Source organism: Hyposmocoma kahamanoa, unplaced genomic scaffold (assembly GCF_003589595.1).
Source record: "Hyposmocoma kahamanoa isolate Upper Pololo Valley unplaced genomic scaffold, ASM358959v1 103, whole genome shotgun sequence".
NCBI lineage: Eukaryota > Metazoa > Arthropoda > Insecta > Lepidoptera > Cosmopterigidae > Hyposmocoma > Hyposmocoma kahamanoa.
Window position 1 is genome coordinate 3,672,519 of NW_020653344.1, and position 16,062 is coordinate 3,688,580.

General features: G+C 36.7%; 1 protein-coding gene across 1 annotated transcript in view; it reads right to left on the reverse strand.

The window, feature by feature from the left end:
- Positions 1-16,062, reverse strand: part of LOC113237774 (head-specific guanylate cyclase) — a 196,784-nt gene that overhangs the window by 40,344 nt on the left and 140,378 nt on the right. Inside the window, exon 9 of the mRNA XM_026474422.1 lies at positions 15,197-15,335. Within this exon, the coding sequence (XP_026330207.1) occupies positions 15,197-15,335 (139 nt within the window). The remainder of the gene's footprint in view (positions 1-15,196; positions 15,336-16,062) is intronic.

Sequence of the window (16,062 nt, forward strand, 5' to 3'; positions counted from 1 at the left end):
AAATAGATGTAATTGCACGAAGTTTTGAGATCGATTTTTTTTTTAATAAAAGTTATGATTATTTAATTTTTTTTTAATTACAGTGGCAGTTTTCTGAATGAGATGAAAAGATCTACTTTCACTAGAACCCTTGGGTTTGTCAAACTTAATTGAATGTGTAAGGTATAGGTTTTTAATAGCAGTAGAGCTCCTTGTAGAAGAGTTCGTTAACACCTCACTTATTACTGCCGCCAAGCAGTAACGTGAGCATTACTGCGTTCCGGTTTTGAAGAGTAACGGTGTCTGGTGACATTACAGGCACATGAAACTTGTCAATTTATGTCTCAGGGTGATGGGCACAGTGGCAGTGCCCTTCACATCTTTGCTGCAACTGTATAGGCGTATTATTTACTACCAAGCGCTTTGATAATTATTTAATGAATAAAGACGAAAGTCTTCAAATCTATATTTATTTTCAATTTCCGAGAGTGCGTATTCCGTCCCTTCACTGATCAACAATATAATGCTTCATCAATTCAGAGAAAGTGTTTTGATTCTACGTTTATTATCCTCTTTGCCGTTTCTATATTTCCAATACGTCATTCTGAATATTTTTAAACCCCGTAAAAAGAGTTGCAAGTTAGAAGTCTTTATCTGTGTAACTTTTTTATAAATAAATTTATGTATGTGTTTTTGTTATACATTTTTGTACTGGCTTTCGACATTCGTGACATCTAGTGAGAGATTTTTGAATAATCTTCTCACCACAGCTGATACCTTTACAGGTATTACAACTGACGCAAATACCGCTTTTCGATCAGACGTATTTATTGAGATTTTTTGTGTAATAACTCCACTAGTTTTGTTATGATTATAAATAAAAGATCTCAATAAATATATTTGCATTTAACATGCAATTCTTTAGCCACCTAGGCCAGAAAGGTAAAAAAAGTAAAAAAATCTACGTTTGTCCTCTGCTTTAAACTTTTAAATATTCTCGTACCTATCTACCCATAGTCAACTATTTAATTCAAATTCAAATTCAAATTCAAATTATTTATTTTTCTCAGATAACAGGATCCATTGGTGTTAGTAAAAATAAAGAAAACAAACTTATAGACTATTGTTAGTATGAAATTACAAATTATAAATTACTTAGAAACTAAAATGTCATGTACTTACGAGGCATCTCGTGCGGAATCATTGTCCGTACGAGATGCCTCAATACAGGCGCTCTGTGTTCGTTTGCAACAACTCTCAGAATGCTGTTGTCACTACCCCAGAGCCTACTAACCAAAGATGCTACCTTTCTCCGCAAGACCGCATTAAAGCAGCTTGTATGGGATAGAGCAAACATTGCAGAGGCACTGCAGTACCGGGGTAGTCCCAACATCATCCTGAACACGTTGTTGTACTGGACGCGAAGGGAATTCAGCGACCTTTGTGAACAGCTAAACCACAAGCCGCCCGTGTACAGACCCTGACAATACGCTTTAAAAAGCGTAATTTTTACTTAGTCCGTACAGCGGGCAAACCTGCGGGCCAGCATATTCCCGCGGACCGCCAAAGCCCTGCGTTCCCTCTCGACGTCGTCATCATCTTTAAGGTCGTCGGCAAGAATATGTCCAAGGTATTTAAAATGAGAGACCTGTTTTACCCTCATGCCATTTAGCGAAATCGCTGGAAATGACTCTGGACACCTACCGGCGGCCTTGAAGACCATGAACTCGCTTTTTTTAACATTATAAATTAGCCCGTGTGATGCGGCATATACCTCACAGACTGCCAACATCTCCCTAATAGACCTCGCAGTCGGGCCCAGCAGCACCATGTCGTCCGCATAGCTGATGTTGTTCACACAAACATCCCCCACACGACAGCCGACACGCATGCTACTGAGCTCGACTATCAGATCATTAACATACAGGTTAAAAAGCTTTGGAGACGATAATCCCCCCTGTCTCACGCCGCATTCCAACCTGTATGCCTGAGAGAAGCTATTGGACCACCTAACTTGATTGGTCTGGTTGCTGTACCAATATTGGAATATTTTTAATAGTTCAGCTGGCATTCCCCTGTCCTCCATCTTCCTCCAAAGCACATCATAGGAAACGAGATCGAAGGCTTTGGAGAGGTCCAGAAAACACGCGAACACCGGTGTTTTACGTTCAGTGTAATATTGGACAGTATGCTTGAGAGCCAGAATCGCACTTTCGGTTGAGAGTCCAGGCCGAAACCCGAACTGTGCATCATGGAGATTGAGATATTTTTCTAGGCATGATTCAAGCATACTATCCAATACTTTACCTATCGTGGTCGCAAGAGAAATTGGGCGATAGTTATTCAAGTCTGAAATGTCACCTGTCCTGTTCTTCACCATGGGCACCACCGTTGTTTTCACAGACAGACTACAATAATTATAAATATATTAGACCACATCACATAGTGCAAACATATTAAATTCACTCGTAACCGCAATATTAAACAAACACAGTATAAATTGTGCGAAGAATTTCTTGACGAACTTCAGGAAATTCGCGATTTAGATATCCAAATAGATTCTCTGCTAAGATTTGATAAATATATCAATATATGTGTACTAAAGGCTTCTAAAATGCTCAGATTCGTGTTAAGGGAGTGTAGAAGTCTTAAAAGATCTCATACTAAGATAGTCATGTAGAACTCTCTAGTAAGAAGCCACTTGGAATATTGCAATGTGGTCTGGGCACCTACAATATACACATTCAGCGCATTGAATAGTTGCAGAAAAGATTTACGTGGCATTTAACCTACTCTTGCAAATTAGCTGCAAAACTTGCATCGTATGAGAATCGTTTGAAACATTTTAAGATGGTTACACTAGAAACCCGTAGAAAAGTGATTGATCTGACCTTTATCAAAGTATTGTCTCAGGCATTATTGATTGCCGTGGTCTGCTCTCTAAAATAGACTTCCTTATCCCGCGACATTTGCCGAGGTCTGGTTGTAATAGGCTCTTCCATAGGCCAAGATGTCGCACAAATTTGAGGCTACATTGTTTCTTATCACGAGCAATAACACTGTATAAGAAGTATCATAGTAAAATTGATCTAAATTGTACTTCCGTTTCCATGATAAAGAAAGTGGTGTGATAAGTTTATAATAGTTGTACTTTTGTATCGTCATGCCTAATCAAACATTATTGCATTTCTTTTAGTGCATCTCCTTTAAGTAATGGGACACTTAATTTAAAACCATAGTGTCTGTATACCTGCATAATTATAGTGTACTCGTTGTTGTGAGAGCCTGATTGATAAATACGCTACTCTGGTCCCAAAGTAAGTAGCTAAAGCACTTGTGTTATAGAAACACAACCCTCCCGAGACAATATAGAAAAATCGTTCTACACTGATCCAGCCGGAGATCGAACCTGGAAATCAGAGATGACGACACCATGAAAACCGGTGAGCAAATCACTCAACCACAGAGGCAGACTTTTATTTTAATATTATTTTTATAATAATATACAGCCATGCTCACTAGCATCAGTTTCCATAATTGCGAGCAAAAAAAGCAATAATTATTATCTATGGTATTAATTTTTTAATATTGTGGACAAAAAAGTAATGCCATAGATAATAATTATTGCTTTTTTTGCTCGCAATTATGGAAACTATATATATAAACTATATAGGTAAACGAATATACCAAGCGCTACTTTTCACTTTTTTTTTCATGATATGGAAGGAAATTACTTTGATACGCCGGTAACGCAGTGAAGGCTTAATAGTGCAAAATTACTGCGCTTGTGTTGAATATTTTTATCATGCAGTTAATTTTACCTCCCTCCGCATAAAATTACAAAAATAAATAACACAAACGTAATTACAGTCACAGACAAATATACACCCGACACGTGTTTCGCTTCTCTATGAGACTTCCTCAGGAGGAGAGGAGAAGCCTGCACTGAAGTAACTTTGCATGCGTCTTTCGAAAAGTTAAATAACAGGATTAGCTCCTTAGAGTTGAAACTACAAGAGATGGAAAATAATAAGGACCTCAGTGCTCGAACACAGCATGGTGAAAGGCCGTCTCCAAATAATAAATTGGGTGCAAGTACAAAACAAATGCAAAGTAGACCAGTAGTAAAAGAAGTTCCAGCAGTAGACCGTGTGCCAGCAAAAAGGAAGCCTGAGAAGTCTAAGAAGACGTCGTCAGATCAAACAGGGTCTTCTGCAACCTTAATTTCTTCTCCTAAAATACCTCCCCTTATGACTACAGATAATAACACGAAAGTAGAAGGAGAAGAAGGCTTTATTGAAGTCAGGCACCGGCGAACACGATTCTCTTCACCACACGTACTCCGTGGTGTAGCGACGCCCGGTTCAACATCTCTCGAAGAAAACGGAAAGAAAATTGTGAAGAAAGTAGAGGAAACAATGCCAAAACCCCTTAAAAAAGTAATTATAATTGCGGATCAACAGGGGAAGGGTTTACAACCTTGCCTTCAGTCGGTATTAGGTTCACAATTTTCAATAAGTTGTTTCTGGAAAGGAGGCGCGAAAATGTTAGATGTCTTAAATAGTTTTAAAACGGAAATTATGTCCTTATCGAAAGAGGATTATGTTGTTGTTGTTGGGGGTACAAATGACACAAATCCGTGTGAATACAAGACGGTCATAAGAACTTGGTTAAATTTCATAACTAATACAAATATAATAATTTGTGAGGTTCCCTTCAACAAATCGTTAAATGAATTTATGTTAAATCAAGTAATTAGCCAACTATGTGAACAACACGAATACTGCACGTTTTTAGATCTAAATTATACTAACAGTTACATACCGAGAAAGGATAAAGTTACTAACATAAGTCGTTATGTATTACGAGAAATTTTGCGAATTCAAAATCAGGGTAAATATAAAGATTATATTCTAGATGCATGCAATAAGAGTACACAAACAGAAGACTTGGGCATAGGCGCTTCTAATTTTACAAATGTAACCCCTGTTTTAGTAAATGAAGACGATAAAATTGCCACAAAGAATGTGACCAGGAACAACGATCTTGATTTTTTTCGTGTATAACTTTCTATGGATACTTCACCAAAATATTAACGGCCTGATTGATAAATCGGACATGTTCTCAATAACCCTTAATGAGCTAAGAGAGACAGGAAAATTTGTTGATATAATATGCGTTACTGAACATAATATGCTTTTGGGGGACACAAATTATTTAATTATAGAAAACTATTTATTGGCTGCTGCATACTGTCGCACAGATAGAAATGGTGGTTCTTGCATATTAGTTAGAGACGGATTAAAATTCCAACCCTATGAAGAAATTGCGAAGTTAAGCATATGTAATTTGATAGAATGCTGTGCTGTAAATATATTGGAACATAATATGACTATCGTATGTATATACAGGGTACCTAAAAATCTAGATATAAAAAATAATTTAAACATTTTTTTTGACAAATTAGATGATATCTTGACATTAGTTAGCAAAAATAAAAAACAAAGGATTATACTAGCAGGAGACTTTAATATTAATATATTACAAGAAGATGACACAACAAACCGATTGACACGCTTACTAGCAAATTTTAATATGAGAATGGAAATACATGATATAACAAGACCATGCAGTGGTACTTGCATAGATAATATAGCACATAACATGCACAGGTGCAAAGGGGAAGTAACAGAACTTAGTGTTTCAGATCATTCTGCACAATTAGTTAAATGCCCTGTTAAAGCAACATGTACTCTGAAACATTGGTATATAAAGAAAAGAGATTATAGCAAGGATAATATGAATAAGTTTATGGAATGTATAAAGAATGTAAATTGGCTGCAATTAGATGGAGTATCAGATCCAAAGACAGCATTTTCAGTATTCTATGAACTTTTTAGATTATTTTACGGATTATGTTTTCCGGTATTTAAAGCAAAGATATCTCTTACCAAGAAATCAAAGTGGATATCACGCGGAATAAAATTGTGTAGCAGAAAGAAGCGACAATTATTTTGGAAGCATAGGTTATCTCAATACGAAAAACATCTAGAAGAATTTAAGACTTACACAAAACGATTTAAGCGCATTATTCAGCTAACTAAAAAAGCGCAAAATAATTATTTTATTAAAAATTCAATAAATAAGTCAAAGGCAACGTGGCAAATAATAAATAAAAGTAACGCTAAAATACCCAAAATACATAGTGACAAAATATATCATAATGGACAAATTTTAACAGATCCAACTGAAATTGCCAACGCTTTTAACGACTTTTACATTGATCAAGCACAAGAAACAAATTTCAATAATGATTCAGCTGCCAGTACAAGCACTAAAATACCGTATACTTGTAAATCTATGTTTATGATACCAACAACTGAGAAGGAAATTCAGCAAATTATAAAGGATTTAAAGAATACAAAGAGTACAGGCTACGATGAAATAAACACGACAGTTCTTAAGCATGTGTCCGAATATATATCTCCAATATTGTCATACTTAATCAATATTTCAGTGGAGTATGGAATATTTCCGGAAGAACTGAAAATATCTATCGTAAAACCTTTATATAAAAAAGATAATAAAGAAAACATTAATAATTACCGACCTGTATCTCTCATTTCAATTCTGGCTAAGGTTTACGAGAAAGTCATTTATAAAAATATGCTCTCGTACTTAGAAACAAATAAAATTCTTATAAAAAATCAAAAGGGCTTTAGAAAGGGTCAATCAATGAACTTAGCCATTTATGAGTTACTGTTAATAGTTCTAAAAGCAATGGACAAAAGCAAACCAGTCATAGCATTATATATGGACTTAACAAAGGCCTTTGATTTTGTCAATCATAATATTTTGCTCGATAAACTGTTTAGATATGGGATCAGGGGAAATGTACATGAACTAATAGAATCGTATTTGACTAATCGAAAACAAATGACATGCATTAATAAAATATCGAATGAAACCAAAACTGACATATCGTATTTTTCTGCATCTAGAACAGTTCTACATGGAATTCCACAAGGATCAGTACTGGGTCCATTGCTGTTTTTAATTTATATTAATGACTTTCCAACAGCAACGTCATATCCCATGCTTATGTTTGCGGATGATAGTACTGTAATTTTTGACATTGAGCGTCACATTTCATTTGACCAAGAAATCAATAACGACATTATAAATATAATAAAATGGTTACAAAGCAATAGACTTCAAATTAATTTAAGTAAAACTGTGTACATTAATTTTAAACACAAAATTAACAAGACTCAAGAGGACCACGATATAAAATATCTTGATACAGAAATTAAGGAGGTAGTGGACACAAAATTTTTAGGGGTGTATATTGATAATAATATGACATGGACAAAACATATAGAGATATTGTGTATGAAACTTCATAGATTTGCCTACGCCTTGTGGAGGCTAGCTAAAGTGGTAGACAAAGAGGCATTACTAGTAACCTACCATGGATATGTCGCCTCAATTATAAGGTACGGTATCATATTTTGGGGTAATGCCAAAGATAGTCTGGCTGTATTAATCGCACAAAAGAGATGTGTGCGAGCCATTTGTGGTTTGAAGAGAATGGATAGTTGTGTGCCACATTTTAAGGAACTAGGTTTGCTGACGGTTCCTTCAATGTATATATTTGAAGCAGTCCTCTTCGTCCGGAAAAATCCCACACTCTTTGCCAAAGTAGATAGTACGCGTCGTCATTTAAATATTCAATTAGTAACACGCAAGACAGAATTATATAATAAAAATATCTGTGCGATGGCGCCAAGATTGTACAATAAACTTCCGAAAAGTATTCGAGCAATAGGTGACATTACCGGTTTTAAAAAACGTTTACATAATTTGTTAATATCAAAGGCATATTATACAGTAAACGATTTCATGAATGATAGGGATTTGAGATTCTAAAAATGACATTGAATATTATTTTAGAATTAGGATTAGTGATAGGGACTTATAATGTAATAATAATAATTTTGTAAAATTTGTAATAATAATAATGGTTTTCTAATGTAATGTAAATTTAAGACTTGTTATAAAATGTAAAAAATTCGTACGCCTAAGGGCAATGCACACTGATACACTTTAGTTGTAAGATCTTTATGGACGTGTGTACACGAATAAATGATTTTGATTTGATTTGATTTGATTTGATTTGATTTGAGTTGCTAATTATTCAACCCTCGACCGAAAAATATTTTAGGGTGGAAATTTAACTGCACGACAAAAATATATGCCTAATAATAATGTTTGAGACAACCACACCAAGTACCTGGTCTCAAACTAGGAATTTCCTATAGGTACTATGAGTACCAGAACAACGGAATTCAATATGGGGCACTTCCTAGAATAATTTAGAAAAGTTTATTTCCCAATTTGGTCTTGGATTCGATTCCCGATAGGACCAGGGCAAAGGGCGCTGTAGGAGGAGGTCCCGGGACCTCCTCATACGTACTCACCGAAGTAATTCATCACAAGCTATCTGCACAATTTGATCTTCACTGGATTTTTATTATTAACATGGAATTGCGCAAAGTAGCGAATGAATCTATAAATCATTTTACGTTTTCTGTTATCAATCTTCTTCACTCTTTAGTCTTTTATTATTTCCTCGTATTGTTAAGCTGGCTTCCCACGCCGCGTGGCTATACAGGCCGCGCCGCGCAAGCTCGCGTCAAAGCACCACGGGAGTCAAGTGCCGTCCGGGCCGCCGCTGGCGAGAACTCGTATGTATGGGCCTGTGACATGAGCATGTCCGTAAAAATTTAGTCGAAGCGGTGCGGCACGGACCGTGAGATCACGGGCCGTGGGAAGCCGCCATTGTAGAAAAGCACTATATACAGAGTGTCCCACGACTGTGCGATACGGAGGGAAAGTATCGTAAATATTGTAGATAGGATATCGTAATGGCCGTGGCGTGGCGTAATGGCGTAAATGGCATCAAACTGTTAATGTTTGAAGCGGACCACCACCAATATAAGTTTTGAGCAAGAGGTAAACGAACCACGTGAAGAAATAATTGCCCGTGGTCCAGCCAGATGAATCAGACAGGTGGTCCACGGGTAAGATGCGAATATTTTGCTTCAAGGAGACATTATTTTATATTCAAAAGCAAGTAAAACTGCATTAAAAGATTTTTAAAAAGTTGCTTGCCTCACTTGGGAATTGAGCCGAAAAAAATCCCGTAAACTCATGGTAGCCTGGTGGTATTTTTTGCTGCCTGTCAAGCGCTCGCCAAGCTTTTCGAAATTTCTGTTTGAAATTTACCATAAGCTTTTCGGTGAAGGTGAACATCGTGATGAAATCTATACGCCAAAAAAGGTTTACAACCCTTGGAAAACGTGGGAAATCCCTAACCCGTATTGGGCCAGCGTGGCGGACCACGACCTAAACCCTTGCCTGAAAGGAGACATGTGCTCTGCAATGGAACGTTTAAAAGAGTAAAGGTGATGACCGGAAGGGTCAATTATAAGAATTAATTTCTTTTAAGTAACATGGTGCCTTAAATTAACCTACCAGCGGTCGCGCGCGGTCTCAAAGACCGCAGCGACCTTATTTTAGTAATTTTACAAAATCTATAAACAATAAACGGTTGTGCGACCGTGATATCCTCGAGGGGGTGAGGTACTTCCCCTTAGTAGCCCTATGACATTCGTCGCAAGCGCACATGTGTCTTTATTTGTGTTTGCGGTCTCAGATTCCGCGCGCGACCGGTCGTGTTCCAGAAAAATTCATGGAATGAAATTGAAACCTGGGTGAGTATTTCATGTTATTTGTACTATATTACTTACAAAATTATATTATTGTATGTAATATGTATTAAATTATTTATTATTTCACTATTTGTTGTAGACACAACATGAGTTACGAAGAATCAGAACGGCTTGCAGAAGATGAAGTTTTTGATGATGTTAAACCATTACTACTGATAATGAGTAGGTTATCGTACAATCTACTCCTAAAAAAGTTTTTTATTTTGTTTTCCTTTTTTATTTTAGAAGAATTGAGATAGTACGTAGAACATCAAGAAAAAAACATTCAAAAATAATTGTGATTTTAGAGTTCCTACAACATTGATTGATCTCGATAATAATCTATATATTAGTGTGCTTATGAACGATTAAGATAGAAAATTTCATCTTGTTTTGTTATTTTGTTGATTTTTAACGTTGTTTGTGTCATATCTGTCATGCAAACCAAACGTATTGATTCAACAGTCGAAATGATAAATAAAGACCTAGAGAGGATTTGCCAGTGGTCAAAACGTAACTCACTCACACTAAATTCTAACAAATCCAAGTTTATAAGTGCTAGGCTCAAGGCTGCAGGTTTCGAGAATGGCTACGAGAGAACCTCAATTAACTACTCACGGTGAAGCAATAGCTGGTGGTCCGTGAAGTGCGCAATCTAGGTCTCATAATGTACTCAGGGCTGCGTTTTGAATCTCATATAGCAGAAGTTGCTCGTAACAGTTTTTATCGCCTAAAAGTTTTATATAAGATGCGAGATTATCTCAGCGCAGATTTACGGTTGAAATTGGTGGAATCCTTGATTTTGTCTAAATTTAACTATGCAGATACAGTTTATGGTTCTCGTCTTCTGTGTAAAACTAAAGCATTAATACAGCGAGTTCAAAACGCATGCCTAAGATTTTGTTACCAAATACCTCCTAGAAATCATGTATCGCCATTTTTAAATAAAAATAAACTATTAAATATGTCTTCACGTCGGTATATATATTTTGCCACTCTACTCTTTGGTATAATAAAATGTAAAAAACCATATTACCTATATAAAAGTTTAACATGGTCTTCGCAATTGCGTCTTGGTCGACTAATTGTCCAGTGCCACAGAACTGCAGCATTTCAAGGTAGCTTTAAGTATTCTGTTATTCTTTTTAGTTTTTGTCAAATAGGCATAGCCATCTACCTCTTCTCAGGATCCAGCTGAAAATCAGCGCTGTGGCTCTGCCCAGCATTAAGCATTAATTATGTACTTAGTAATATATTTTTTGTTTTTTTTAGTGATTTATTCTTTAATTTAAATTTAGATTATTATTATTATTATTATTATTATTTGTATATTTTATTTGTAATAGCCGAATAAATGTTTATTTCTTTCTTTCGTTCCTTCTATATGACTAAAATTTTGAATTTTTATAGACTGTTCAACTAATAAGTGCAAATTAAAAAAATATAATAAATAAATAATGTTTTTTTTATTTTCATTTATTTAACATGTGCCACACAACGTCATGAAAATATTAATTTGTCTTCTCAAACTAAACGCGTAAACTTGCGGTCTCACAGACCGCACGCGACTGGTTATGTTCGGCGCAAGGGTGCGACCACCGGAAGGTCAAAGGAACACCGTTGAATTACAAAATTTATTAAAAAAAGAAACAAACTTGAAAGTAACAACATAATATACCGGTATTTGCAACTAATTTATTAAATCACCAATGAAATGTGATTAATTTTCTTGTAATCGAATCTCAATCCTTTGATAAGTTTGCTGTTCGTAGATTTTCTTATCTTATTTTATAATGAGTATTGGTTTCCTTGCTGAATCCGCCTTAAATCGGACCAGACTTACTTCGGTACTCTTCTTTCCTTCAATAAAACTCCGTATAACGTGTATGTTACTAAGACAGAGAGAAAAAGAGACTGTATACATACTCACAAAAACTTTTTTGAACAGCTTATCTCTATGTCCATCTGACTTACAAGTTGAATTTTATTTTGAAGGATACTACAGTTGGCCGCTGAGGGCGTTGACTGCGCAACCAGAAGAAAAGGGGGCGAGCTGAAGGCCCGTAACCCGTAAAATAAATTTAAAGCTAAGTAGCGGGCCTGAGAGCGCCCAAGTGAGCACGACCTCGCCGGTGAGGACGGTTGGTGCGTGTGGAGATGGAGGACTGGTGTGCGATCTGGTCGGACTTCAAAGTGGCGAGAGTGATAGAGTCGTCAGGGTCGTTCAGGACTTTCCTTGGCGGAAGGGTCCTACGTACGCGGTAGGGGTGTTCCCTGAGGATGTTCCGTAGTTAAATGCAGCCATCTCCAGGGGGTTGAGGTGGTGAGGAGCAGAGTCGCAGTATTTTTTCGATGCCTGTTTCATGAATTGGGCAATTGTGGGGAGCCGTAAATCTATATGGAGGTTGGCGTTGGCAAAGATTTTTTAACGAGATTTACTGACTGATACTTCGGGATATCGCTAGTGTACAGGGAGAATAGGAGGGGCGAGAGTACAGAGCCTTGTGGGACTCCAGCTCTTACGGGGGGTAACCTATCAAAGAAGAAGAAGAAGAAGAAGAAGAAGAAGAAGAAGATAGGTTTAAAAGAAAAAACAATTTTCCTCTCAAAATTAATTTCGAGGTTATACAATTTTGACCAAACGTTATTTCTGGAAAATGTCATTTAGGACTACTTACTTGATCGTCGATGCGCGTGATATTTGATACCTGTCACTTTTCTAATCAGTAATAGGTACCTTTTTTATTGTTTACATTATGGGCGGAGATAAGACACGTATAATATAAACGCTTGAAACTCAAGAACCTATTAAGCTACCGTAAAAAGAATAACATAGGCGATAAGAGCACTTAAGTAGCTTTTGTTTAGACTACAGCTATGATTGTAATACGACAACTTAATTTGTTAATTTCTGGGTACACTGAACACTTCTGAGAAATTTTCATAGCATTTTACGCTTTAACTTCTAACTACCTTGTATATTCACTGTATTAAGAAACGAAACATATATAAAGATGACAAGCATTTAAATACCTATCGATTAACACTAGATTCATATGAAAATAATGTGTAACTATTTTTAAAATAAATTAATACCAGTCGCGGGTAGCGACGAAAATCGCGAAAATTTGCGAAAATGGCGTCAAAAAACTATAACTCGCGAGGAAAAAAATTGACGAATCCTATCACAACTCACAATATAACGACCTAAAAAAGGTTTTAATACAACCTCTATTGAATAAAGTTATGTGTTTATGTGATATTTTTCTGTTATAGGGACGCATCATGAATATTTGTTTTTTTATACTGGGATATCGAGTATTTAACAGTGAAATACTTACTAGTAAAAATTTGGTGTTAATCATTGACTTACAAATAAATGGACGACGGGTCTAATACAAAAACCACGAAAAAAATGTCCCAAGTCAACCTATTCGAAATTTAAATTGTAATGTCATCGCAGTATCGCGCTGTCAGTAGAACAAATGAAGACTAAAGCGGAGTGTCGCGCTCTGTATACGATTTTAGCGCCTTACAAGTGCGGACACTTTTTAGCGCGGACCCGACGTCCATATAATTGTAAGTCAATGGTGTTAATACATGTGATAACACCAAAGTTATTTGTAAAACAGTTCACCAATCGGGTACTGTAATGTACTGGTAACAATAGTTACCGGTGACGTTTGACCGAAAGTGAACATTTTGACAGTTACTGGTAGCTATAGCTACCAATAACTGTTCAGTGGTATATATACTGATAGGTAACCGGGGCGATTGAAACCTTCGGAGATATGTTCCACTATCCGGTGCACTTGCTAGACGCATAAGTGCCTAGCTCTAAAGCCAAACTGTTCGTTGGGGAGGAGATTGTGGGACATGACTTAGTGTCTGAGGCGGGCGTAGAGGATGCGCTCATAGAGTTTGCCCATGGTGTTAAACAGGGAGATGGGATGGTAATTGGAGGGTTCAGATGGAGGTTTCCCGGGCTTGTGAATCCTCTTTCCACTTTTGCGGAAAAATGCAGTTGGTCAGAGCGGCGTTAAAAATTGCAGTCAGGAGACAGATGAGGGGTGCAGGAAGCTGTTTAAGCACCTTTACAAATTCGAAGTGGAAAAATTTAACAACTTATATATACGATACGGCGTCTCCCACACCGCCCTATCAATGCGCAGCGGAATCCGCCCGGCCAATCAGAGCCCCTGAATTATTTACGTAATTCTACACATATTGCTCTGACCGGTCAGATGCGTACCGCCGTCCGTAACAATAAGTATTCGAAATAAATACTCCACAATTCGCAATCCACATACCGTCGTTATTACCTAGCAATATTTCTTTCTTTGTTGGATAAATAATAAAGTAACATTAAAAACTTTACTATCTACCCATAAGCTTCATAGATTTTGCAAAGTCGCCGAAAGCCTCCAATAGTACTTTTATGGCACTATAAAACAGACTCTGTATTCTTTCTTGGTGCGGAAAATTTTCTGAACACTAAGTTTTCATATTTAATTTTAAAGGAAGCTTTAGTATTCATTTATTTATAAAAAATATCTCTTGAATGTTATAAGACAATTGGAAAATGCGAGATTAATATCCTTTGAAAACAATAAAGTTCATAATAAATTATAGAAACAAGGAAGTTGTTCGCGGAGTAAAATGCAAATTAATGCTAACAAATACAAATCTTTCTCGTCAAATATAAAATATAATTATAATAAAAGTTAAGAGAGTAGCTTTAAATCGGCATTACTTTCCTAAATCTTTTATGTAAAAACCACCAAACCACTTCAGGAGGATCACAGACCGGTGGCAAACTACAGCACATTCATCTATCTATATGTTGTCTGATATCCCCTTTAATGAAAAAGTTCAACTTCGTTTAGACTCAAGATCCCAAAGTGGTTTATATGGTAACCTATCACAAAGTCGAAAATTTTTTTGTCCGAAATAACGATTGTTCGAATTTTCATTACACCGAAAACCGAATTATAACGAAACAGTTGTTCTTTCAGGATATGTTGAATGTTTATCACAACGACACGATTAGGTTAGGTTAAGTAAGGTTTAAAAGATTTCGATCAAACGTTATTTCTGAATGTCATTTCGGACTACTGACAGGTAACCGGTTTATTCGGACCCCGAGAGGTCTATGGGATGATTCAATGGGACCATTATAAGTAAAAAATTTAAAAAATTTTTTTTTAATATCTAGTGACGGGACGAACAAGTCGTGTGCCCGATGGTAAGCTACACACCTGTCCATTATATGTAGTTGCAGTGCCATTCAGAGCTTTAATTCGCAAAGATCTGAGGGGCACTGCTAATGCGCCCGTCACCCTGAGACATAAATTGATAAGTCTCATGTGCCTGTAATTTCACCAGCACCCTTACCCTTCAAAATTAGAACGAAGACAATAATTAAAAACAATAATTAAACTTACCCAACCAAAGTCTTTTGGCAATATGTGGCGGAAATATTAAATGCAGTAGACTGACGTTTTTCTCCCTTTCTTTGTCCACAGCTTTACTTGCTTCTTCAATGGAATTCTTCAACTTGTCCATTCTTCTTCGGAGGCCATCCTAAAAATATTCAAGTATTTAAGTAACTGTAACTAAAGCCAGGGCTCCATCTTTCGCTTGAGCTTACGTGCTAAATACTTAACACGTCACCATCACCAAAACTTCATTTACATTACAATCCCAGCATTCGGTTCCGCACAACTGCACGACGGCGGGCAACGTTATTTTCACCTCTCTGAGCGCGTGCTTAAGTTTCTTTTTCCTCATAGTGAGCGCCTGGTGTCATCAGCAGATTTAGAAGGCTATCATAGTGTAGGTATTTTGGATTTTTTTTGAGAGTGATGTAGCTGTTGCGTAATAACTATTAAGTAATCTGTGATAAACGCCAAGATCTAGCAGACATAGCCAATCAGAAAGAAATATCCTGCCTCCGCGGCCGAACGGTTACCATGCCGGACTGCCACGCAGAGGTCACAGGTTCGGTTCCCGGGCTGGGACAAATATTTGTACAGCCTACATGTATTTCTCTCGCGAGTTTGGGTGTAATTTGTGCTTCTCTATGTGTGTGTGTGTCCATGGCACCTGCGACACAAGGTTTTCCCTAGTGCGGGGCAAAGTTGAGTGTGTGATCATTGTTAAAAAAAAATCGTCCTGCTTAAGGCGTCCGTGTATTTCTGTAAACCTTTACTAAGCAATATTTAAACGTTTAATATACCTTATTAGTTTATTTTGTTAATACGTGGGAAAAAAGCATAATTGTATACATACTGCTGCTGTTCTAAAAAAA